Here is a 23,502-nt window from a genome sequence, read left to right as displayed (position 1 = left end):
ACTGTATTCATGAATACAGTAGCGCGAATACACTAGCGTAACAACTAAATAGTAGCTATAGGAAATAATTATATATATGGTAGCTATAGAAAGTTAATAGTCACTACACAATAGTAGTTTCTGAAAATTTCTCAAAATTATATACCGCTAAGATTGAATGCAAAAGATGAAAATTGCCAGTTCGCCGTCTAAGTTAGATTGTGGATGTAGAAGGGTTATATGATTTCTTTGCATTCTGCATTGTTTAGTGGACGGAGATGAGTTGAATTGTAACAATCTTATAAAAAGTTTTACTTCAAAAAAAATAAAACTTTTCTCGTCACCTTCGGCTATTGATTGGTAAACATATGAGAAATGTTTTGAAAATAATAAAAAGGTAAAGAAACTATAAATGAAAAAATAGTTAACTTTAAAATCTAATATAGCAGTAAAGAGTAGGACAAGGCTAAACAAGGCAATGCAGGGGAAGCCAAATACAGGAAAGAGTTAAAAGGGCAACATTCCTTGTTCGGCCCCACACTATTGCAGGGGTAGAGGTATTTGTATTAAAAATTTATTGAATATGTATGAATTTATATTAAGCTATTAATTATTAATTTAAAAGGATTAGAATACTGAAACCATAAATTTCAAATTGAAAAAGTATTACATATTCATTAAAACATAATCTATCATATTAAAGGATATCCAAGACACAAACGAGCATTGTGTCTTGCTTGAAATTGAAAGCACTGCTAATAGTTTCCTTTAGATTTACAGGTACTACTCTGAATTGACAGGTCTTGTAGCCTTTACTTTAACCTAGGTAGTGGCGTAGCTAGGAATTTTACGAAGGGTGTTCAATCGTTGGATAAATAAATAATTTTTTTATGAATGGGTGCACCGAATTTTTTTATAATAAAATACACAATATTTAGCTAAATCATAAAAACACTTTAACAGAATTAACTATTGTATAAATCAAAACCAATATAAAGGAATCAACAAAAAAAATATTACTACTGCAAGCATAATTTAAATATATTATTATAATTGTACTCGACGAGATCTTATCTCTTAAAATATTTTTATAATAACCTCATTAGAAATAGTACGAAATACTTTTTTTCTACATAAGGCACTATGCGGCCGTCCAAAAATTCATCATTCATTCGATTACGCAAGTCATTCTTGATAAACTTCATTACAGAAAAAGCTCTTTCAACGATTGCAGTGGCAACTGGCAGAAGCAAAGCAAGTTTCACTAAGCATAATACAAGAGGATAAGTAATATTCTTCTTTGTCTTAACTAGTTTTTTTGAAAGTTCACCAAGTCCACCTAAATTGGAGAACCTTTGATCAATATCACGTACATCAACAATATAATTAGCAAGTTGATTCTCAAGGACACCCAAATTAAATTCATCAAAGTCATCAGGATATAAATTAGTCATTCTCACTATCTTCCTGATGTAAAAACTAGAAAATGAATAAATTGGATTCAGGCAAGCTACTCCATGAAACAAATCCCTTGTCACCTCATTGAAACAACCGTTAAGTTCTTGAAGTTGCCAATCAATAATCTTATAAAATACATCCACACGATAATGATGTAAAGTAGTATGATCAACAAGTTTGCGTCGTGATCTTCCAGAGTTAGCATATGACTCATCAAAATTGGGTATCAGTATATCATGCCTGATACAAAATGTAGATACCTTATTTTTAAGTGGATCTCATCCATTAACTCTTAACTCTTGAAGCCTTTGTTTTGCTACTTCAACAAGTATCATGGCATTAGCAATATCTTGCTCCTTTTTCTGAAGCGATATATTAAGATCATATGTGATTCTCAAATATCTTTCATAAAATGCAACATGAAAGCAACCTCAAACATTTGGCAACTTCTAAAATATCCTGGTGCCTTAGCTCTTTCATCTAAAGTACTTGAATCTTCAACAAGAGTATCAAGTACATCAATAATAGAATCAAATAATTGCTTTCTTCAGGGATAAAGCACTGGTATCAGGAACATGAACAAGTCCAATAAATGCTTCTATCACAAATCCTTTTCTATCAGCATATCTTAAAGCCATTTACTCTTTTCGTGACACATCAAAAGATTCATCAACTAATAAAGAAAAACAGTCACCATTTAGATCCTCTATTATAGCCTTAATTATTTTTATCTTACATGCAGTCACAATTTTTTTTTGGATGTATGGAGAAGTCATTTTATTATTTTTTTGAGCATTTTGCAATACAAAAGGCTTAATCTTTTCAGATCTATCTCGGTACCATGAAAGAACTTTAAGAAAGTTACCTCTATTCAATGACGATTCACTTTTTCATCGTGACCACGGAGTGCCAATCCTTGATTCAAGAGAAGTCTCACCACATAAATTGAAGAATTTAAGCGAAGCCGATATTCATATTTCATTTGATCAGATTGTTTGTCAAATACAGCATGAATGGAATGTTGTTGTTGGATTAGATCTTCATAATTTCTTTTTGTTTGATTATGAACACTACTCGACCTACCAATATGCTTTGAAAAGTTGTCTTTGATCTTATGCCAATTTCTAAACCCTTTACTTGAAAATACATCACCTCCACCTTGATGAATATTATCACCTTTAAACAAATAACAAGGCAAACAATATGTCGCATCTGTACTCACTATATTCCAACCAGTCACCATAATCATCAAACCATTTAGAAAGAAAATGATGCTTTGATCCTCAAAAGTCAGATTGAAGGAAGTCATGACTCCGAGGTTGGCAAGGATCAATTCGAAGGTATTCCCTCCTTATTTCATCACGATGGTTTGGATGATAATTCAAAATTGGAATTCTTTCAGCTGGATCATAATTTATAGAATTTAAATCAAGTTTTTATCTCTGACCAGAATGCGACGATATTTCTGATTGGTCTACAGTTTCTTCTCGATTAGGTTGATTTTGAGATGTTAAACTTATTTTTGGTACCTTACTAAAAAAATTTCTCAAGTCCATTGAAACTTCAAATCAAACTGAAATAATAGTCAAGTGCATCACACTTACTAGAAATAGAAAGAAAATCTATTAAAAAGCACCGTAAGTACTCATTGTAATACTACACAAGTCAAAAAAGCTAAACCTTACCACCACTCCAGCTTAATTAGCAGGATCCAAGAACAATATACAAGTTTTGCTTCTTAAATATGAGTTTAGGCATTATGAATGAGACAGTTAAAAATCAAATAGTTCCTAATCAGTATCCTTTCAGACAACTATCATCATAGAAGAAGTTCATAATTAACTTCTATTGTCTCCAACTCGTGCCATGTGAAATGCCTTTATAATATAATGAACGAAGAAAATCAAAATCTGAAAATTCAAACTATGTCCCAAATTCGTATACACATCCACCAATTTTTTTCTTATTTTCTTTTTTAAAGAACAAATATATGTTTAGGAATGATGAATCGGGTAATCTAAGTATCAATTATTTTATTCTAGTTGTAAACTGTTTAAGAGATTTAAAAGTATTTAGTAAATTTTCAATCTCTAAAGACTCTAACAATAAAATTCAGATTATAAATTGAGCAAAAAAAAAAAAGAATAAGAGAAAGACAGAAGAGTCTAACCAGAAATTGAATAGATTCAGAGTTAGAGTGTAAGATTTCACGGACATCCGACAATAACACACCAGGCTAGCAAGGCAAAAAACAAGGGATTCTTTTGTTTCTCTATGTTTCTTCTTTCTATTTTGACAAAAAGTTAGGTTTAGGTCTGCTTTTAGAATTTTTTATTAAGTAACTTTCAATTAAATAATGATCTTTAATGTAGTATTTGTTTATTGAAAAATTTAAAAAGAAAAAGAAAGTCAAAGGTTGGTTGGGATTTGGAAAAGAACGACACTTCTACTTTGGAAAGGAAAACGTGGATGCGAAGGTTACACTTATATTGTTTCTTGAAAATATAATAATATAAAACAAATAGGTTGTACCAAAAGATTGCATTGAAATTCGAACCTACAATTGTGTCAAGGGTGTGCAAACTATTGTAAGGTATATATTAAAATAGAACACATTTTGCTTATATATGCATTGCAATTTTCTCACTCGTAGACCACCCCAGGTTCTCGAGAGCACGAACTAAGGAAGATACAACAATAGCTAAAACTAGTCACTAATTTTGGAAGTCGATATTGTTGCCTGTACCGGATTCTTGATTCCCCGTCCTTATCTGAAGAATGCGCAATAATGAACTGTTTTCGTCAGGGATCCAAGGAAGAAAAATAAGAAAGTACTTTAAGCTGAGATATTCATATCACCGTTACTTGAATGAGATAATCAGTAAGCAGCATAATACCTTATTAACAATGTCTTTGACAAAGTGTATCACACCTCTTATTTAGAGAGTGAAAAGACTTAATTTATCATTTATAAATTTTTTCTATCTTTTCCCCTTCTTATCTGTCGCCACCACTCTACGCCCGGCTACTTCCCCTCTTTACTTTCCGGCGAGATCTTAGGGTTTTGCTTTAGAAAGTAATTAAGCCTAGTGTTATGGCCACGAGAAATTAAAATCAAGCCACTTGAATGAGCTGAATATCATAGATTAGAGATGGAACAGAAATTTTTTAACATAGCTCGAGAGAAATAAGTCAAATTGAAGTGAGCAATTAGGATACTTTAGTGTAGTTTGTAACTGATCAAGTGAAGAACAAGTTAGAATCAAATCAGTAGCATCACTATTAGTTACCATTGGCATGTACAAGAAAAATCTGCAGAAGATGCATTTTATAAATTCGAGAATCTGCAGAGGTGGTTGAAGAATTGAAAATGGATTGGAGGGCGGTAGCAGTTTACTCCCACTTACTTTCCAGCAGATTTGATTTTTCATTTCAAGAGGAAGAAGAAAGACAACAAAATGAGAATGAGAAATAATAAATTGGAGAAGATGAACATTCGCCAGAATTCTTTTCCGGTCAATGTTTCTCTCTCTTCGTTTTCTTGAAATTTTAACTTTTCTATTCGTAATTGACGTGTCTTTTTCTGATTGGTTATATTTGATATGTCAATAGCAAGTGGCATGCACGCGCTTTGATTTGTGTAGGATTGTCAAATAAGTGTTCAATAGGCACACTTGTGAGTAGGTCCAAGTGTTCAATTGGAACAAAACTCAGTACAGGCCGCATATGTATTCAGCCCTTTACTAGGCTTAGGTCCTTGTGAATCTGCATAAATGATTATAACATGATCAATATATCTTAACATGGATGAATGGACCAATATTTCTTCACATTCACATCATAACTACTGTTCCAGAGATGAGAGTTTATTTCTTGTGTTTCCCCTTTCCCTTTCTTTTTCTTCTAAATAAAGGCCAATGATAAACTAACTCCAAAACAATCCTCAACAATAAATGCTTGTTAAGTAATTGCAACTAATAGTTTGGGGTGACAACTTATTCTGAATCCTAGTTCGAGAGCATATACTTCATAATTTGTAGTACTCCAAAAGAAATCACCAATTTTCAGAAAGGAAAAAAGGGAAAATAACTGATAAGAAGTCACTACACCTTGGTCCATTTTGCTTTACAACTGATAGAAAACAACAGAAAATCCAATTATCTCTTCAATACAAAGATCTTATCACGGGGAGAACATGCGAGAAATATACAGCAACACGTTCAGAAAACAGTACAAAAAATGTTCAGACACAGAATTTAATTTAACTCGCACCTTAGACAAAATCAGAAGCAGAACCAATGAAAGCTGGAACTGCAAATATCATCGATCAATTACTTCGTAGATGTCACGGAGATGACTATTTGTTTGTTTTTTTAAAAAAAAAATCTTGGACACTTGATATCTTTCTTTTCACCATAGTAACTCCACAAAAGATTGTACTCGAGCACAGGGCAAAGGTTCAATTCTTTGAATCAATGGAAAAAAGGGTGCATGGTCCAAGGTTTATTCCAGAAAGACTTGCCTTTATCAAACAGCCTAAGCAGGCTTCTCAGGTATTTGCCTCTCTAAATTCTGCAATAGCACTATGCCTTTCTTTCTTTGGGGCTTCAAGAAGAGAAGTGACGGCACGTTTCTATTCTTCTGCCTAACAAATCATTTTAGGATGTCAACCAATTAGTCGAGGAAATTTTAGTTTTAAATAAGAAAAAAGATGATATGCACATCTTGTGAAAAATGATGCATTAGCTCTTCATTTACAAGAGTAAGAAAATGACTGAGACCACCTTCTCTAACATAGCCATCAAATCACTGATCTCGTCCTTTTTGGCTTCAGATAGGTAGTGCATCATGACTTCTTCAGTATTACTCCTGCAAAATGACTAGCTATTACTAGAAGTTCGCTATATTTTCACAGGCATATAAGACTCCACGAAGCATTAGGACCGAAAGTAAATATACTAACACTTAAAAAAATAGAAGTCTTGTTCAATAGTATCAAAAGCCTCAACAACCATCAACATTCTCTCATTTAAAGAACCATGAAGAAGTTTGCATAATAGACAGATATAAACTGAATTGTATGTTTTAGTTTTACTAATTAAGAATTCAGTATCTGGATATGCAGTATCCACCATGACGATACCTTTACATAGAATTACATATTACTATCTATACCTATTGGTAGTGAAACGAGAATGCTTTTTCCTGCTCGTTTCTCCTTTTCCGGAGCTTGTAGTCCATGTTTTTCAGTTGACCATCCAGACCACACAATATCTAGCATGCACTAGACATTTACGACCTTAAGAGTTGTCCCAAGGATATGTATTATATTCAGAGATACTTTGAAAATCTATGCATAACCATATGCCTTCGTGATACACATGACAAATGTACAAGTCCATCTATTGAATAACATGGAAATTCACAAAAGAAGTCCAGTTCCAATTTCAAGAAATCAAGAATAGCCTGTGGAAGATAACTATTGTGCTAATAGTGAATCGGTACATTCACCATCAACAAATAGCTTCTACACTACAGAAAATCAATGCTACATTTTCGTTTATTTCCTCGCGTTTAAAGAGTTATAATAAGATATGATTCAACTTCTACTTAAACTTTCTCTTTCAGGCCAAATCCTTTGAGAAATTGGAAAATCAGTAGTCAATACATCTTTTGACTGTCATGGTGGTGTGCAAACTGTAAAGTTATTAAGGTATTAAAGTTGCGCTAGTGGATTGTACTGCACTTGGCAAAGTATAAAAGCTTTGTACTGCACTTGGCAAAGTATAAAAGCTTTGTACTGCACTTGGCAAAGTATAAAAGCTAACAAGACAGTTCAGAGGTAGCATGGGAAGAAGAAGATGAGAAGAGGAACCAAAACCAGAGAAGCAGAAGTATAAACTATAAAGTATCTAGACAATTTTGATGCAAATTATAGTGTACAAGTGTCTGTTCTTCAGATACACCTACAGCACAAATCCTTCCCTAGAAGGTCATTTTTCTTGTTACACCACAGGATATATGCATGGGTTTGAAGAGGACTCAAAAAACTTAGTACTCTATGTCACTTGTAACAAGAAAGACTACTATAGCACTAAGGATGTTCGTCACAGTTTTTTAGCTCATATGCGCAGGTCCAGTTATCATCTAGAGTGGATTTCCTTCACGTGATGTGACCAAAACAGATAAATAGAATTCCAGAAAGCTTTTTCTAAAACAATAGTGGGTAGAAGAAAACCATTCTAATCCTGCTTATGCAATTTTAAATAATGGAAGTAAGCATACTTCTCCAGAAACAAGGAGTTCAAGCTTTCTTCCAACCGTTGTTCTTCCACAAGCTCCTCCACCATGTTGAGAGTTGCTCCTGCCTACAAGTAGGAAACACGATACCAAGGAAAACCATATCACACACATTATTCCAACTTAATAATCAAAACTCACATAAGCATTCCGGGTAAACATCATATCAAAAGAAATGGTATTGAAAAATGCAATTTTTCCTAATAAAAGAATTCAGTCAAGTGAAATGTGGACATAATTAACTTGTTGGAATCTGTCTTCTACAATATCGATTTGCATGCGCAATAAGTTACATAATCAAACGAATACATGAGGGAACCAAAGAATTTTTAAGGAAATTTATGGCCCCTTCTTTAAAAATTCTCATACAGTTAATTTCCTTCTCTCTTATGAATCTCTTCTCCAATGGCATAACTAGGTTTTACAAGGCAGAGCTTTCCCAAACAGTTTCCAATACATGGAACCTTTGTTCTCATCAGGCATAATAGAATAAATGATCACAGTTAATGAAATTCTAACTGGAGGTCAGCTTACACTTGATCCATATGAAAGCAAAGCTTTATCTTAAAATCTCAACATTACAATGAGAGAGACTTCTAGGAAAGCACATTTGATAATCTAGACGTAAATTGGTAGATATTTTCTAAGAACTTCTCTTTTCTACAATATACAATCCTCAGTAATGCTCTATTATCTTCAGATTTTGTCCGGAAGAGGAGCAAGTGCAAGAAGAACTTATATCTCGGTCGAGAAGTACACATCCTGAAAAGTTACTAGTGCTGTGGTCAACTGAAGACCAGTTGGCACTTGGCAGTCCTCATAGACTGGGGGTGTAACTTTTGCAAATCATTATTCTTTCATTCACCTTACAATATGGACGCCAGGAGAATCTAATTTAGCTGTCAGCTAAACAGATAAGTACGCTCTTGAGGGACAGAAAACTAAATTTCACGTTTAAACTTAATCATAATTTTTGGAATTTTTCTTTCAAAACTATATTTTATTAGAAGTTGAAAGATGTTTTAGTAGAAGTGAGAAGGTAGAGTAGATCTTGCAGAATGCTTAGTTTTGAAGCAGCAAAGGGAGTATTTATTATGTAAGGTATATTCAATTTTTACTTCTCCAGAAATAGGATGCATATTTTCTCAGAATAACTTTAATAAACTAAGAAGCATATGATATGTACCTATGTCTCCTCGCATAAAGACTCAAATTCATCCTGCAACATTTGAAACAGACAATTCAACATTGCCCTTCCAATTAAAGGAGAGAATAACAAAATCTAACAAATAATATATTTGATATAGTCAACTCATATCTGTTCAATAATGAGAAGCTCCTCAAAATTCTATAAGTTCACTAGTAAACATGGAATAATACTTTGAAATAGCATTATAACTACAACAAAAATAAACCCAATAACAGGGTCATTAAACAAAACAAAAATGGAGAGACACTCTATCTGTATTCTCTTTCCACAAATCTATGTTGCGCGGACTCTCCAAAATGTAGCCGCACCCGTGTCGGATCCTTCAAAAATGTACTACTTTTGGAGGATCCGACACGTATCCGGCCACATTTTCGGAGAGTCCGAGCAACATAGCCACAAATAAGAATTACTATCCAAATGAGCCCTGGTCACATTGAGAAGGAATGAAGATTTAATAAGAAGTTTCAAAAAAACGCACAGTGCATTTAACTATAATATATTAAACACAAACTAAAGATTCATTTCATGTATCAATTTTCCTTTTCTTCCTTTTAGTGTGTGTGTTAAGGGGGGGGGCATGCAATTTGAGGATATGAAGTAAAATAGACTTCTTTCAGTTCCTTTGACGGAGAAGAGATAACACATGAAACATGAAGAAAGCAAGAGTAGGCAGGACTTGGCATTGATTATTTCCGTAATATTCCGAGTTCCAACTGATAATGAATCATGATATTATAGAGTAGAACATCTAAACGCTAGTATTCTTCAAACTCTCTCTAAGCAAGAAGCATCATGCCTGATCTACTGTTTCTTTAGGGATAAAAGCTAAACATCAGTTGAGCATATTGTGAAATAGAAATACCTGATATAGATAGACATCACAGACACAAACCATGTATTTGACAGGCTATTAATCAATAGTAACACTTAACAAGAGAATCAATTGAATAAGTATTCAATCACAAGTAAAGATTATGCTTGTAGTGTTTTAAAACGGATACATCAAACAGACCAAAGCCCTAGCACTAATGGAACAAAATCAAAGATGCTTGAGATTAGGAAGATTCATCAAAACTGCCGATTAAACAAGCACAACAATTATTACTAAACGAACCGAGATGATTGATAGCAATAAGTTGTACACGTCTTTAGATTCTTCTATTAATTTATTTATTTACGAAGGTGGTGTTTAGGCTAGCTTGCGGGAACCTTCATTATTCCATTAGATATCTGCTACCTCCCATCAGCACAGTTACCACGTAACTCTGCCCACCAAAGATTACGCAGAAGGCTAGCTTTTCACCATAATGCATAACCTTCATTCTTTGTAATAACAATAATCATAATTTCGTGCATTAAATTTCACCCAGGGGAAAAGGGGCCATTAAATTGTATTCACGACATACCTCTATACTCTCGTACAAACAAGTAATCACCTGAAAGAGAATAAAACATTCATAGGAGAAGAAAATAATTAAGCTAGTCAAAAATATGTAAATAACTAGAATTAAGCTAAAAACAAGATTTAAATTATATACACTGACATTGTAAATAATATTTACACTAGATGTTCAATTTAACCGAGTACAGCAAGATATTATTGTATTTCATAGGTTACTATAAGGCTTGCCATGAAGATTTACCTATTGTTGTAAGTCAATTTAACCTATCATGTAAAAATTTTATCAACCCGTCAATGCAATTTGACTTACAACAATAGGTTAACACGAAGACCGGATGATGTAGCATCAATCACAGAGGGGGAGAAAGGCTGGAAAGACCTTTTGAGGAGTCTGAGGTACTGGAAGCAATCACAGGAAGTGCTCCAGACAAAGCTCTAGCCCCAGACGGGTATACTATGGCATTCTATCAAAAAACATGGGACGTAATCAAACATGACATTATGAGTGCTATCCAACATTTCCACCAAACCGGCCAGATGGTAAGATTATGTAATGCATCATTCATAGCCCTAGTCCCTAAAAAGAAAGAGGTTGTGGAACTGAGAGATTATAGACCAATCAGTCTAATTGGCCGTGTCTAAAAAATTGTTTCCAAGATCCTAGCAGAAAGGTTGAAGGGTGTGAAGGAAAGTTGGTATCGGGACATCAGAATGCTTTCATCAAATCAAGACTGATCATAGATGCAGCATTGTTAGCTAATGAGGTTCTGGATTGGAAGTTGAAATCAAGGCAGCCTGGTCTTCTGTTCAAATTGGCTATTGAAAAAGCCTTCGATCAACTAAATTGGTCATATCTCATCACTGTTTTGAGGAAAATGGATTTGGGAGAAGTCTGGATTAGGTGGATCAAATTTAGTATTGCAACAGTTAAATACTCTATTTTGATCGATGGTGGGCCTGTTGGTTTCTTTTCTCCTCAAAAAGGTCTCAGACAAGGTGATCCTCTCTCTCCATTTCTATATATCCTAGCTATGAAGGGTCTTAGCAAAATGATTGACAAAGCAAAGCAGCTGCACTGGATGGAAGGATTTAGGGTGGGGAATGATGCACATAATTCAATCTCAGTCTCACATCTTCTCTATGCAGATGACACTCTCATATTCTGTGGGGCTGAGAGATCACAAGTAATGTACCTGAACCTCACACTTATGATTTTTGAAGCCATATCAGGTTTACAAATGAACAAGTCAAAAAGCATAATTTATCCTTTCAATGATGTTCCTAATCTGGAAGTATTTATCCGATGTAATGTGTTGTAGTGTGGGATCCTTTTCCACTGCATACCTAGCGTCATACAAATCACAAGGAATCTGGAGTGGGGTTATTGAGAAGTTTGAGAAAAGATTGGCCTCCTGGAAAATGCAGTACCTCTCTATGGGGGGTAGATTAACGCTTATTAACAGTGTGTTGGATAGTATTCCTACTTACTTCATGTCATTATTCTCAATTCCAGTTAAAGTGAAAAAGAGGCTAGATCAAAGGACCATGGTTTGTGGAAATCAGTGATTAATGCTAAACATGGTGTGAGGAACAACTGGTGCACAAAACTTAGCAGATCACCTCACGGTACAAGACTATGGAAACACAACAACAACAACAACAACAACAACAAACCCAGTGAGTTCCCACAAGTGGGGTCTGGGGAGAGTAGTGTGTACGCAGACCTTACCCCTACCCTGGGAGGGCAGAGAGGTTGTTTTCGATAGACCCTCGGCTAAAGAGACAACAAGAGGTAACAACAACAAGATATTTAAGAAAACCGAAGCGAAAGAATGCAATCAAACAGTAGGCCACAAGACATGAGTATGATCAGGAAATTTAAAAATGTATATCTTTTTAATATATTTTTCCTTAGTAAAGAACAGTACGGCAATTTAACTATAATTAGATATTTGATCTTCTCTTCCTCATAATCTTTACTTTTCCAGACTAGACATACAATATGCCAAAGATTTTTTTAAAAGTTAAGGATTTTATATACAGAGCACAAAGCTGACGAAGTCTAAACAGTCAATATGCCAAAGAAAATTAATGGTTCAATTTAGGTAAGTATAAAAAACTCAAATATATTCTCCATTTTTCAACATCCTGAACATGTTAAAGAATCAATTGCAATGTCTATATTTCCTTGTCCAATAAACCTCATCTTTCCGGGCCATCTTCACAATTCTTCTAACTGCATGAGTACAATAAAATGGACTATGCACTTATTCGGCACATAAGACCATAACTTAAGATGGAGGATGCACTTGTTCAGGGGAAAATAAGCTCAAACTCCATCTCTCCACTCCACAAAGCTTTAAATTATAATAAAGTAAGAGCCCTTCATTTCAAGTGGGTTTTGCTAACCCAGAACTATGTGCCTCGAAATAGACATGTCATACTAACGAAAGAAAAGAAGTTATCTGAAATTGAATCAAACTAGCAACCCCTTCTTCCCCTCGGCCCCTTTTTAGACGTATATTAGAGCATGCCTACCCGTCATGAAATATAAATCAAACTGATTACCCATTTTTACGTCTCACCTTCATACGCCGCTCTCTTAAAGCGAGTAATCCAGCTTCAGTACATATTGCCTTGATATCAGCTCCTGAAAACTCATCCTTGGTCATAACAAATTCTTCCAAGTTGACATCATCAGCCAAAGTCATTCCTTTTTTTTTTTTTTTTGAGAAGGTAACATATTAGCATATATAATAAAATTAGATTACAAAGCAGTGTAGTCCTATATAGTTACAAGGAGAGTTGAAGCCTGAGTTCCTAAGTCTTAACCTATCATAAGTAATCTAAAATCTCATAAATAAATTCAGCTTCTCGTAAGTACTCCTGTTTACACCAAAAATAAAATAGGACTAAACAATTCATCTTCAGCTTCTCAATGGAACTTCTGTTATCTTCAAAACATCTCTGGTTTCTCTCTTTCCAGATTGTCCACCAAATGCAAGCTGGGACAATCTTCCATCTCTCTTTGTGTCCTGAAAGGTTACCGTCTCTGTTCCAACAAGCTAGGACTTCCTGGATTCTCCTTGGCATGATCCACCTGATTCCCCTCAAATTAATAAATATCTTCCATAATTGATCTGTCATTCTACAGTGTAAAAAGAGATGATTGAATATCTCGGCCTCTTCACCACATAAATAACATCGGGAACATAACGGAAAACCCCTCTTAATAAGATTGTCTTGAGTCAAAACTGCCTCTTTTGCCAATAACCATGTGAAGCATGCTACCTTGGATGAGATTTTAACTTTCCATATCATCTTCCAAGGCCAACAATCAATCTGATTGTTTGAAAGGTTAAACTCCTTATATGCTAAGTTCACAAAAAAATTCCTTGTGCGTTATCCACTCTGGTTGAAAGCCCCCTGAATTGTTCCAGGGTATTATAGAACTCTGTTAGCCTGTCCACCTCCCAGTCATTCAATAGTCTTCGGAAGCTAAGATTCCATCCTGGATTGCCCCATACTTCTCTCACGCATGCTCTCTGTTGTTGATTCAGATTGTAAATATCTGGAAAGAGTTGTTTCAATGGCCTTTGCCCTAGCCATTTGTCATCCCAAAAGGATGTTTTCATACCATCTCCTACTTTGAAACTAGACTTATTGATGAGCATGGGCCATAAGTTTCTTATGGATTTTCACAAACTGACTCCATAGGTGCTATTCACAGCTTTAGTAGTCCATTTACCATCCATCCCATATTTTAGCTTGATAGCATCCCTCCACAAGGACTGTTCTTCAGCAGCAAATCTCCATAGCCATTTCATCATCAGGCTTTGGTTTTGGATTATCAAATTCTTGATTCCCAGACCACCTTCCTTCTTACTTGTTGTAAGAGTACTCCATTTTGCCAAGTGCATTTACTTTGTGTCACTATTTCCTTGCCAAAGGAAATTTCTTCTGATAGCATCCAGCTTCTTCACAACACTGACAGGAATCGGAAACAGAGACATCATATAGGTAGGTAAAGCATCAAGAACACTATTTATCAAAATCAATCTTCCACCTAGAGAGAGATATAGGTTCTTCCAATTGACTAGTTTTTTTTCACACTTCTCACTCCATTCCAAATCCCTTTTGATTTACTCCTTGCCCCCAGTGGCATACCCAAGTAGATTGTTGGCAATACTCCTACTTTACCCCCTAAAATTGCAGCCAGATGGTGGATCTCATTAACTTCATTAACTGGGTAAAGGTAACTTTTACTCCAATTAATGTGTAATCCTGAAGTGGCTTCAAAGAGAATGAAAACTACTCTCAGTACTTTCAGGTTATCTCTATCAGCATCACAAAAAACTAAAGTATTATCAGCATATTGTAAATGAGAGATCTCCAGATTGTAGGCAACCCTGGGATTCACAATAAAGCCCCTAATCCAACTGTTGGTCTGTGCTGTTTTTATCAAATCATTTAAACCCTCCATGGCTAGGATGAATAAGAAAGGTGATAGGGGATCCCCCTGTCTAAGACCTCTCTCAGATGCAAAGAATCCAGTCGGTGAGCCATTTATCAAGATTGAAAATTTAACTGTGCTAGTACAAAACCTGATCCAATTAATCCATCTGCCACCAAACCCTATTTTCTCAAGCAACCCCCCCTCCCCAAAGGAATTTCCAATTGAGATGGTCGTAAGCCTTTTCCGTGTCTAATTTGCATAATATACCAGGTTTCTTACTCTTTATCCTTGCATCTACACATTCATTTGCTATAAGGATGGCATCCATTATCTGTCTTCCTTTTATGAAGGCCATCTGTTAGGCATCCACCACCTTATGTACCACTTTTTTAAGTCTCTTTGTTAAAAGTTTTGAAATGATTTTGTAAACACAACCTATCAGGCTAATAGGTCTAAAATCCTTCAACTCTTTGGCACCCATCTTCTTGGGAATTAATGCTATGAGAGTAGTATTAAAACTTTTTTCAAAGAAACCTTGTTCATGGAAATTCTGGATGGTAGCAACCACTTCCACCCTCACCACCTCCCAACAATGTATAAAGAAAACCATAGAATATCCATCTGGACCAGGGGCCTTATCCCCTGCACAAGCCTTCACACTTTCCCATATTTCCTGTTCTTCAAAAGAATTTTGCAGCATCTGGATTTCCTCTGCACTAATCATAGGGCATTCTCTGAAACTAGCCTGTGGTCTCCATTCCTCTGATTCTGCATAATGTTTTTGATAAAAGGAAACTATCTCCTTTTAATGTCTGCTGGATCTTTTAAAGTAACCCCTTCTGCTGCAATTTGTTCAATATAGTTGTATCTATTATGGGCATTTGCAGTTTTATAGAAGAACTTAGTATTGCTATCTCCTTCCTGTGCCCTAGATCTTTGCCTCCAAGCCACCTTCTCGTGTTTAGCATTTTCCTCAAACTCCACAGATAGGACAACCCTTAGGTGTACTTCTTCATCATTCAATATTCTTTGCTCTTGTATCTCTACTAATTCAGCTAGTTGTGTAAGGATGTTTTGTCTCTGCAGTTCCAAATTACCCTGCAAAGATCTGTTCCACTCTTTAAGTTTCTTCTTCAGGGCTTTCAATTTAAAAGCAAGGATATAATCAGGTCGTCCTTCACAAGAGAAAGAGTCCCACCAACCTTTAAACCTTTCTCTGAAACCCTTTGTTTGCAGCCACGAATTTTCAAACTTAAAATAAGACTTCGTTGGCTCCTAGTTCCCACACTCTAGTAACAATGGTGAGTGATCAGAAGTGACTCTATAGAGAATAGATTGTTTTATGTTCTTGAAAGCTGCTACCCACTCTTCAGAGATAAGAAATCTATCAATTCTAGCTGCTATATCATGTCTTTCCCCCTTCTTCCATGTGAACCTTCCTCCTGAAAGTTGAAGATCTTCCAATTCCATATCCTCAATAAACTCAGAGAAATCAAACATTCCTCTAGTGAATCTGTTACAATTCTTCTTCTCAGAAGGGAATCTCACAGTGTTGAAATCCCCACATAACACCCATGGCCAGTAAAAAGACCCATGGCTGCCCCCAATTTCCACCAAACTTCTTCCATATCCCTCCTATCATTTGGAGCATACACACTTAGATAAGTGTCATGTGAAATCCTGGTTTTTACCGGTGAATTTGCAAGTAATACAATGAGATCCCAAGCTACTGATCTCCCCCTCCCAAATTCTGTTGTCCCACAACATGATTATGCCCCCCTAGTCCCACTAGCTTCTAACTTTGCAAATTTCACCCATTTGTTTGCCCATAGCTCTTTAACTACGTTCCTTACGTCCCCTTCTAATTTGGATTCTTGAAAGTAAAAAACGTCTGCTCTCCAACTTTGAATCAAGCTCTTGATCATATCCCTCTTTTTCTTACGGTTCAACCCCCTCACGTTCCATGAGACAATGTTTACCTTCATCAATTCTGGATAAGTGTGACACCTCCCTTGCTTCGTGTGTCATTGCTTTTAAAATTGCTACCAATGTCCAGTCTCTTCAATTCTTTTGAGATTTTCTTCTTAGGCGTGTCTGGTAACAATGAGCTAGATCCTTCCCTGTTTATTTGCCTTTTTCTATCAATTTTCATAAATAATTCAAGTGCTTCCTTCTCACATCCTTTGAAATCCAGCCCAAACTCCTTGCTTAATCTGATGATATTTTGATGTACCCAAATTGGAGTATCAAAATCAGGGTCTGTTTCTTCTACATGAACATGTGTGCTCAATGGTACTGCCTCTTCAATTGTCAGGCCATTCACTTCGCCCATCTCTCTCATCTACATGTTGCCCTCTTCTTGATTCTCTGTTGTTGTAAAACAATCAGCTGAAATAACGAACATAGGCTCTTCATCCTTTGATAAATCACTTTGGAATTCCCCATTGTCTCTTTCTTTTGCTTCTCTCTCTGTTTCTTTCGGTGTTATTGCTTTAAGAAGTATCGGTGTTTGGGTCTCCTGCGGTGGAAGAGATTCATTAGTCATAATCTCCTCATTTAAAATATCTATCTTGGACTCTGCAGGGATCTCATTAATAGATTCTGAGATGCATTGGGCTAAAATATCTGGGCCCAAAGATTTTGTAATATTATTATGGCCCAAATCCTCACTACAGATCAAGTGGGTAATCTTCTCACGTGTATGGTCACGTGATTTATTAAAGTATTCAAAACCTTTTGAACAACCCACGTGCCCCAACACTTTTTCAGTATCTTGAGCCCCTCCCTTGCCAGTTGTATTGTCCTTTGAAACCCAACGGTCCAAAGCTATCAACCCATCTTCTCTGGTTCGGTCCTTACCGGTGACTCGCACCAAATCTGAATCGTGAAAGTTGTTCCTTCACATTCCACGTCCACTGCCTTCGGAATAGCGCCACCATCTCCTTAAACTTTCAACCTTGCCCATTTTAGATGATTTCGAAGCTCTGTCTCTTCTTCTGTTTGGATCCGGCCACCGCAATAATCTCCAACTGCTGCAAACACTTTCTGCGACCACAAATGAAGTGGGAGACCAACTAGCCTGATCCATGTGTGATACACTTCTTCGACTGCCGGAACAGTGCCTGCCATCGGAGACCACCATTGTAGTTTGAACTTGTGACGCTTCCAAAACCATTCTCCTCTGAGGACATGTTCTGCAACTGTCTTCGAAGCAAATTCGAAGAGAAATCTGTTGTCACCCATTTCATAAATATTGAGTGTATGCTCTTGCTTCCATGAACTACTAGCCCATCGCCGAATTTCTGGTAAAGTGATGATATCAGAGATCTCTTTTAGAAAACTACCAACTATGCTCCTGCTGAGAAGTTCATTCTGGGTGGTGCAGTGATCTCCAGATATGTGAATGCTGCCCCACCTTTCTTGGACAGTAGCTTCATTAATTTCCCTCGATTCCATTTGCTTCTTCTGACAGTTTCCGAGTATGGAAGGTCTTCTTTAGTAGTTTTTGGAATAATAGTTGTTGTCTTTTGTCTGGTGCAATAAATGAATTTTTCTATTTTCGTTGTAATATCTGTCCAGTCTGCATTGAATGCTATTTCAGGAATAATAATTACCGATCTTCTTTTCCCTTGGATGCTTATGATGCTTATATAACGCCCCTGTTTGTTGTAGTTCTTTGAACAGAAGATCTGTGAGAAATGGTCATGAAACTTTCATCTTCTCATTGAGTACCCCTTCATCTTCGAAGCCTCCTTAATGGCATAGCACAGCCACTCCATCGTTTTCTGGTTGAAATAAGTTCTTATCATGTTTTTGTCTCGTTCTGTCCAGTCATACCATACCTCTGCCCTCGATTCATTCCTGGTAATGTCATAAGACTTGAAACCTATTGCAAAATAAATTGTGTTTCCATCCACAACTGTTACTAAGATATTACTAAGATCTTAACTGAGAGAACACGGAAAAAAGTTGTAAACAGAGATCACAGTGGGTGAAAACTGAGCTTCAGGAACAACTGAAGAGAATTCCGGTGGAATGGTACACCGGAAAAAGTAGATCTACAATCCTAGGAAGTAGGAGAGAGGAAAACCTTGAAAAGTGTGCCTGAGAGCATTTTTTTCAAAAATGCCAAAGTCATTCTTGATGTGTGTATCTGGAAAATGCACCTCCTTGTTTTAATATCTGGAAGAGGGAACTCAATTTTCCTGTCTATCCTACCAGGCCGAAGCAGGGCAGGATCCAGACACTCAATTTTATTGGTTACAAGAATCACCTTAACATCTCCTCTGGAATCAAAGCCATCTAACTGGTTCAGCAGCTCCAACATAGTCCTCTGAATCTCTCGTTCACCACTTTAATATGTAATATGCTCCACTAAATACTACAGTAGTTTGTTTTAGTTTGTCCCAGGAATTAAAAAGGGACTTCACGGCTTTCAAATACAACAAGTGACTAAAATCTATGTTGCTCGGACTCTCCGAAAATGTCTCTGGGTGCGTGTCGGATCCTCCAAAAGTATGGGTGCGGCAGCATTTTGAAGAATCTGCGCAACATAAACTAAAATAGACAGATATCATCACGAGTGCTGATACTTGTGCTCCAAGAAGTTAGTTCCCATGCTCCGTCAACACTGAAATACAGTATGCCTTTTACCAACATTGAAAAGTACGTGGCAATCAAATGATGTTTCATTTCGTTCTCTGTTTTGGGACCAGTGTCACAACCCAAAACCACCAATTGCCTCCTCCAATATGAAAACTGTGGTGAAATTCCCCCCCCCCCCCCGCCAACCAAATCCCTAATCCCTCTCCTCTTTCTCCTTTGTTACAGCCCTTCCCTCGGCACCTTTCCACACCTCTGACCAGTGGATCCCCTATTAGGTCTTCATTCTTTGCACATTAGACTCAGATACTTTTAAAGTCAAAACGGCATTGGAGCACAACCCTAGTCCAACCATGTCATGTCCGACCAGTTTCTCCTCACGCAACCCTGTAGCCCCTCTTGGTAAAACTCTCCCACACTAGCACCCATTGCCCCATCACAAATTTTTTCTTCAGTTGATTGAAATCAAACCTTGAAGATAGTTCCTTTTCTACCAAAGAAGTAGTGTGGTTTCTGGGACCACCAATATACTGCAAAGTGAATCTCTAAGGTATAGTTGTATAGAAGCCAGCTAGATTTTTTGCAAGTTTAAATGCTATATACTCATTGCATCTGTTTGATACCTTTTATTTAATCCACTTACTTTATCACCAAAAAAAAAATCTCTAAGGTACAGTGGGAAGTTCACATGTAAATGGAGTGGAGGAACAAATTTCCGGAGCACAAAAATCAGCGTTGTGTTATCATTTCTTTCATGTCCTCCAAAATTTGAAACAAATCTAATATGAGGCAGCAGAATTGTGTTTTCACAAAATGCTCGTACGATACTTTGCAATATTAAACATCAAATCCTTGATGGGGAAAAAATAAAATAACTATTGACCATTTAATCTCAAGATGCATGAAGTCTGAGATGTTTCTTGACGAAGATAGGCAGACAGAGAGCCTTGTCTAGATGCCAGTGTTAGTCTATTAGTAGCGCAATCAGAAAAAATTAACACAGAAAAAGAAACACTCCGTCCTTCCAAACTCGAAGTAAACTAGCTAATAGCAGTATGGTATGTCCTCGGCAAAGACCAAAACTCATGGTGGGTGACATCTAGACATGCAAATATGGAAATCTGTAATGTTATATATATATATATATATATATATATATATATATATATATATATATATATATATATATATATATACACACACACACACACACACACACACACACACACACACACACACACACACACAGGAAACAACGAACTTTTAAAATTGTATCAGACCACTACTTTTTGCCATGTTATAGAAACAAAATCTTGATCATCAGAAATTGACCGGACAAGAAAAGGTTCAGGCCTAAGGTTGCTCCTAAAGACATGTTAGGAACAGCGAAAAGTAAAATATAGAGAGCACATTCTGAAAACAGATAAAAATTATACTTTGCAACTTTCCGTAGGCCTATGGAAACACATATTCAGTTTATGGGATGAGTTCCAACTTAACTCAAAACTCAAGTTAGGGAGTGGAACACTCATCAAGTTTTGGAAAGACAAGTGGTTGGGAACAATGACACTAAAAAATGAATTTCCAAATTTGTACCTACTGGCAATAGATCAAGAATCAACTGTAGAACAATGTTGGCAGAACAGCTCTTGGGACCCTCAATTCAGGAGACATTTTCAAGATTGGGAGATTAATGAACTAATGGAATTGCTGGCCAAGCTAGCACAGATTGCTGTCAAACACCAACTGAAGGACAAACTGGAATGGGGGGACTCTAAGGAGGGGAAACTTAGAGTGAAGAAAGCATATGCACACTTATGCTCCAACAATGATCTGATAAACAATTGGCCGTGGAAACTAATTAGGAGAACAAAACTGCCTCCTAAAGTGATTTGTTTCAGCTGGGTTGCCTTAAATGAAGCATGCCTCACACAAGACAACCTCAGCAGATGGAGTATACCAACAGTGAATAGGTGCTACATGTGCAATTTGGATTCTGAAAGTGTTAGACATCTCTTTTTGCATTGTCCTTTAGCATGTGATATTTGGAACATGTTCCTCTCTATTTTTGGACTAGCCTGGGTCAAGCCTAACAGCATCAAGGAAGCATATGAATGTTGGTGTTCATGGAGAGTTGGTAAATCCATCAAAAAGAAATTGGGTAACGGTGCCTGCTGCTATCTTTGGGTGCATCTGGAATGAAAGGAACCGCAGATGTTTTGATGGGATCTCAACTACGACTCATGTAGTCAGAGAAAAATGCTTATTGAATTTGTTTAGTTGGCTAAATCAGGCACTTGAAACTAGTTGTGTTCAATTTTTTGATTGTGTCTGCTCCTTAGTAATAGAATACTTTTTTTGTGTATATGAGCAGACACCATCTCTCTTAATTCAAATCTTTTGCTTGCATCTGCTGGATGCTTTTAATGAATTCTCCTTACTTCATCAAAATTTATAGTGTATACAACTTAAACTCAAAAGGATTTCAGTTATATCCGCTGACAATGTAAATAACGTTTACACCACATGTCAATTTCTATACACATGAACTTAAACTCAAAAAGGATTTAAGTTATAGCATAATCTAAGAATGCCACATGAATGTAAATAAGTTTACGCGGAACTTAAACTAAAAAACAAATCGCGATATCTCCAAACTCCAGTGATGAATTTTAACTTACTTAACGAATAAGTCCAATTTCCAATTAGATATTCTAAATTTCTCAAATTCTGAAGCTTTTAGAAAATATTTTAAAAAAACGAATAGAATAAGAATAAAAGCTGACCTGAAAATATAACCGATGAAGGCGTTCAACTTCTGCTGGAGCGAAATTGGGGAAAGTTTTACCAAATTTCTTCAATTCTTCATCAAAAAGGAAGAGAATAATTAAAGCAGTGGTTTTAGGGCAAAAAAAAAGAAAAGTTTATTATTGTACCTCTCTAGAACAAGAAATTAACAAGGTGCGCACTCCAATCACAAAAGCTTTCTTCAAATTCGAGTACCTTGTTCCTGGATCTGTCGTTAATTCACTTGTGTTCTCCATTTTCAGCAATGATAGGAGATCGGAATTTTGATTTTTATAAAGCTTCGACTTTATATCCGTTTGGTATATTTGGTCAGAATTATTGGATTTGCAGGTTTGGACCAGTTTTTGACGCCCTTTCAAACGTAATTACTATTAATAAAGGAGATATTTCAAAGAATCCCATCAATTAAAGGGGTGAATTGCACAAATAGCCTTTTTGAGGTCACTCTTTAATTTTTGTTTCTTTTTTTAAAAACAATTTTTGCAAATGCTTTCCGTATTGAATTCAATTCGTATAAAACTTCAGGCATGAGCAACTATTTCATGCGCTAAAAATGGAGAAGGAAATGATCTCTATCATAGCTGCAAAGATTCAACATCAATTTTTGCTAGTTCAAAATATTCAACATTTTATATCAGAAATCAAATCATGTATATATAAATAATACGTAATTTATAGCAAGATTTATTCTCTTTATCCCTTAAACAAAACGACCCTTTATATCCGTTTAGGTCGTTTAATTTGATATGTACACAAAGTTCACCATTAATATTCACATCACCATAACTAGGCCCCAATTGACCTCTATTAGCGTAAGCTAAGTAATTCAGACTCTCCCTTTGACCCATTAACAATTGAACACCAGGAACTTTTAGGGTGATTTTGACAAATATTCCAATTTCAATTGGGTCCATATTTTTATACAAATACCAAAAAGAAGTGTTCATGTACGGAAACAAAAAATTACAATTGTGGACTGCCAAACCTAATTTCATACCCAAATATTTGAAGTTCGGACTGTACACGCTATATGCCAACTTCAGACATTTGAGTCGCGAGTTAGGCTTGATAGTCCCCAACTTCAAACCCGTATGTGAAGTTTGACTATTCTTTAAGTACGAATCCTAAATACGGCCTTTTGTGCACCTTGCCCACCGAATTTGGCTATTACAAATAATTATACATGTCATGATCGAGGCCTTTTGATGTTAACTTGGGGAGACTGACGTGAATGGCCCGAGGGGCTGGTCTTAGCAGAATGTCTCCAAAATTGACAGTATTTAAAAA

General features: G+C 36.1%; 2 protein-coding genes and 1 long non-coding RNA gene across 4 annotated transcripts; all 3 read right to left on the bottom strand.

Moving 5' to 3' along the window:
• Positions 1 to 1,067: 1,067 nt before the first annotated feature.
• On the bottom strand, positions 1,068 to 2,075 carry LOC107803108 (uncharacterized). Its single transcript, XM_016626726.2, has 4 exons — positions 2,000 to 2,075; positions 1,868 to 1,932; positions 1,735 to 1,799; positions 1,068 to 1,677 (listed from the first exon to the last, which is right to left on the bottom strand). Exons 1-4 carry the CDS (start codon positions 2,073 to 2,075, stop codon positions 1,068 to 1,070), a joined length of 816 nt encoding a protein of 271 aa, XP_016482212.2.
• A 233-nt stretch (positions 2,076 to 2,308) lies between these two features.
• On the bottom strand, positions 2,309 to 2,746 carry LOC142169722 (uncharacterized). Its single transcript, XM_075231624.1, has one exon. The coding sequence runs from the start codon at positions 2,744 to 2,746 to the stop codon at positions 2,309 to 2,311; it is 438 nt and encodes a 145-aa protein (XP_075087725.1).
• A 2,781-nt stretch (positions 2,747 to 5,527) lies between these two features.
• LOC107803109 (uncharacterized) lies at positions 5,528 to 22,683 on the bottom strand. Of its 2 annotated transcripts, none has more exons than XR_012699350.1 (7): positions 22,411 to 22,683; positions 22,194 to 22,270; positions 10,354 to 10,383; positions 8,924 to 8,956; positions 7,723 to 7,805; positions 6,222 to 6,306; positions 5,528 to 6,082 (listed from the first exon to the last, which is right to left on the bottom strand). It is a non-coding gene; the product is annotated as an uncharacterized LOC107803109 (long non-coding RNA). The 2 variants fall into 2 exon arrangements; XR_012699349.1 differs by having other exon boundaries at positions 22,344 to 22,635.
• Positions 22,684 to 23,502: the final 819 nt, after the last annotated feature.

The sequence above is a fragment of the Nicotiana tabacum genome, chromosome 15 (assembly GCF_000715075.1).
Source record: "Nicotiana tabacum cultivar K326 chromosome 15, ASM71507v2, whole genome shotgun sequence".
NCBI classification, from domain to species: Eukaryota; Viridiplantae; Streptophyta; class Magnoliopsida; order Solanales; family Solanaceae; genus Nicotiana; species Nicotiana tabacum.
This window is presented reverse-complemented; position numbering and strand designations above follow the sequence as displayed.

Bases quoted from the DNA above. Each gene is read 5' to 3' on its own strand.
- LOC107803108 (XM_016626726.2), bottom strand. From the start codon at position 2,075: ATGGCTTTAAGATATGCTGATAGAAAAGGATTTGTGATAGAAGCATTT. The intron at 1,800-1,867 runs GTTGCTTTCATG...ATATCGCTTCAG, and splicing joins GAAGTTGCCAAATGTTTGAG to AAAAAGGAGCAAGATATTGC. The intron at 1,678-1,734 runs GTTAAGAGTTAA...ATTTTGTATCAG, and splicing joins GCAAAACAAAGGCTTCAAGA to GCATGATATACTGATACCCA.
- LOC142169722 (XM_075231624.1), bottom strand. From the start codon at position 2,746: ATGACTTCCTTCAATCTGACTTTTGAGGATCAAAGCATCATTTTCTTT.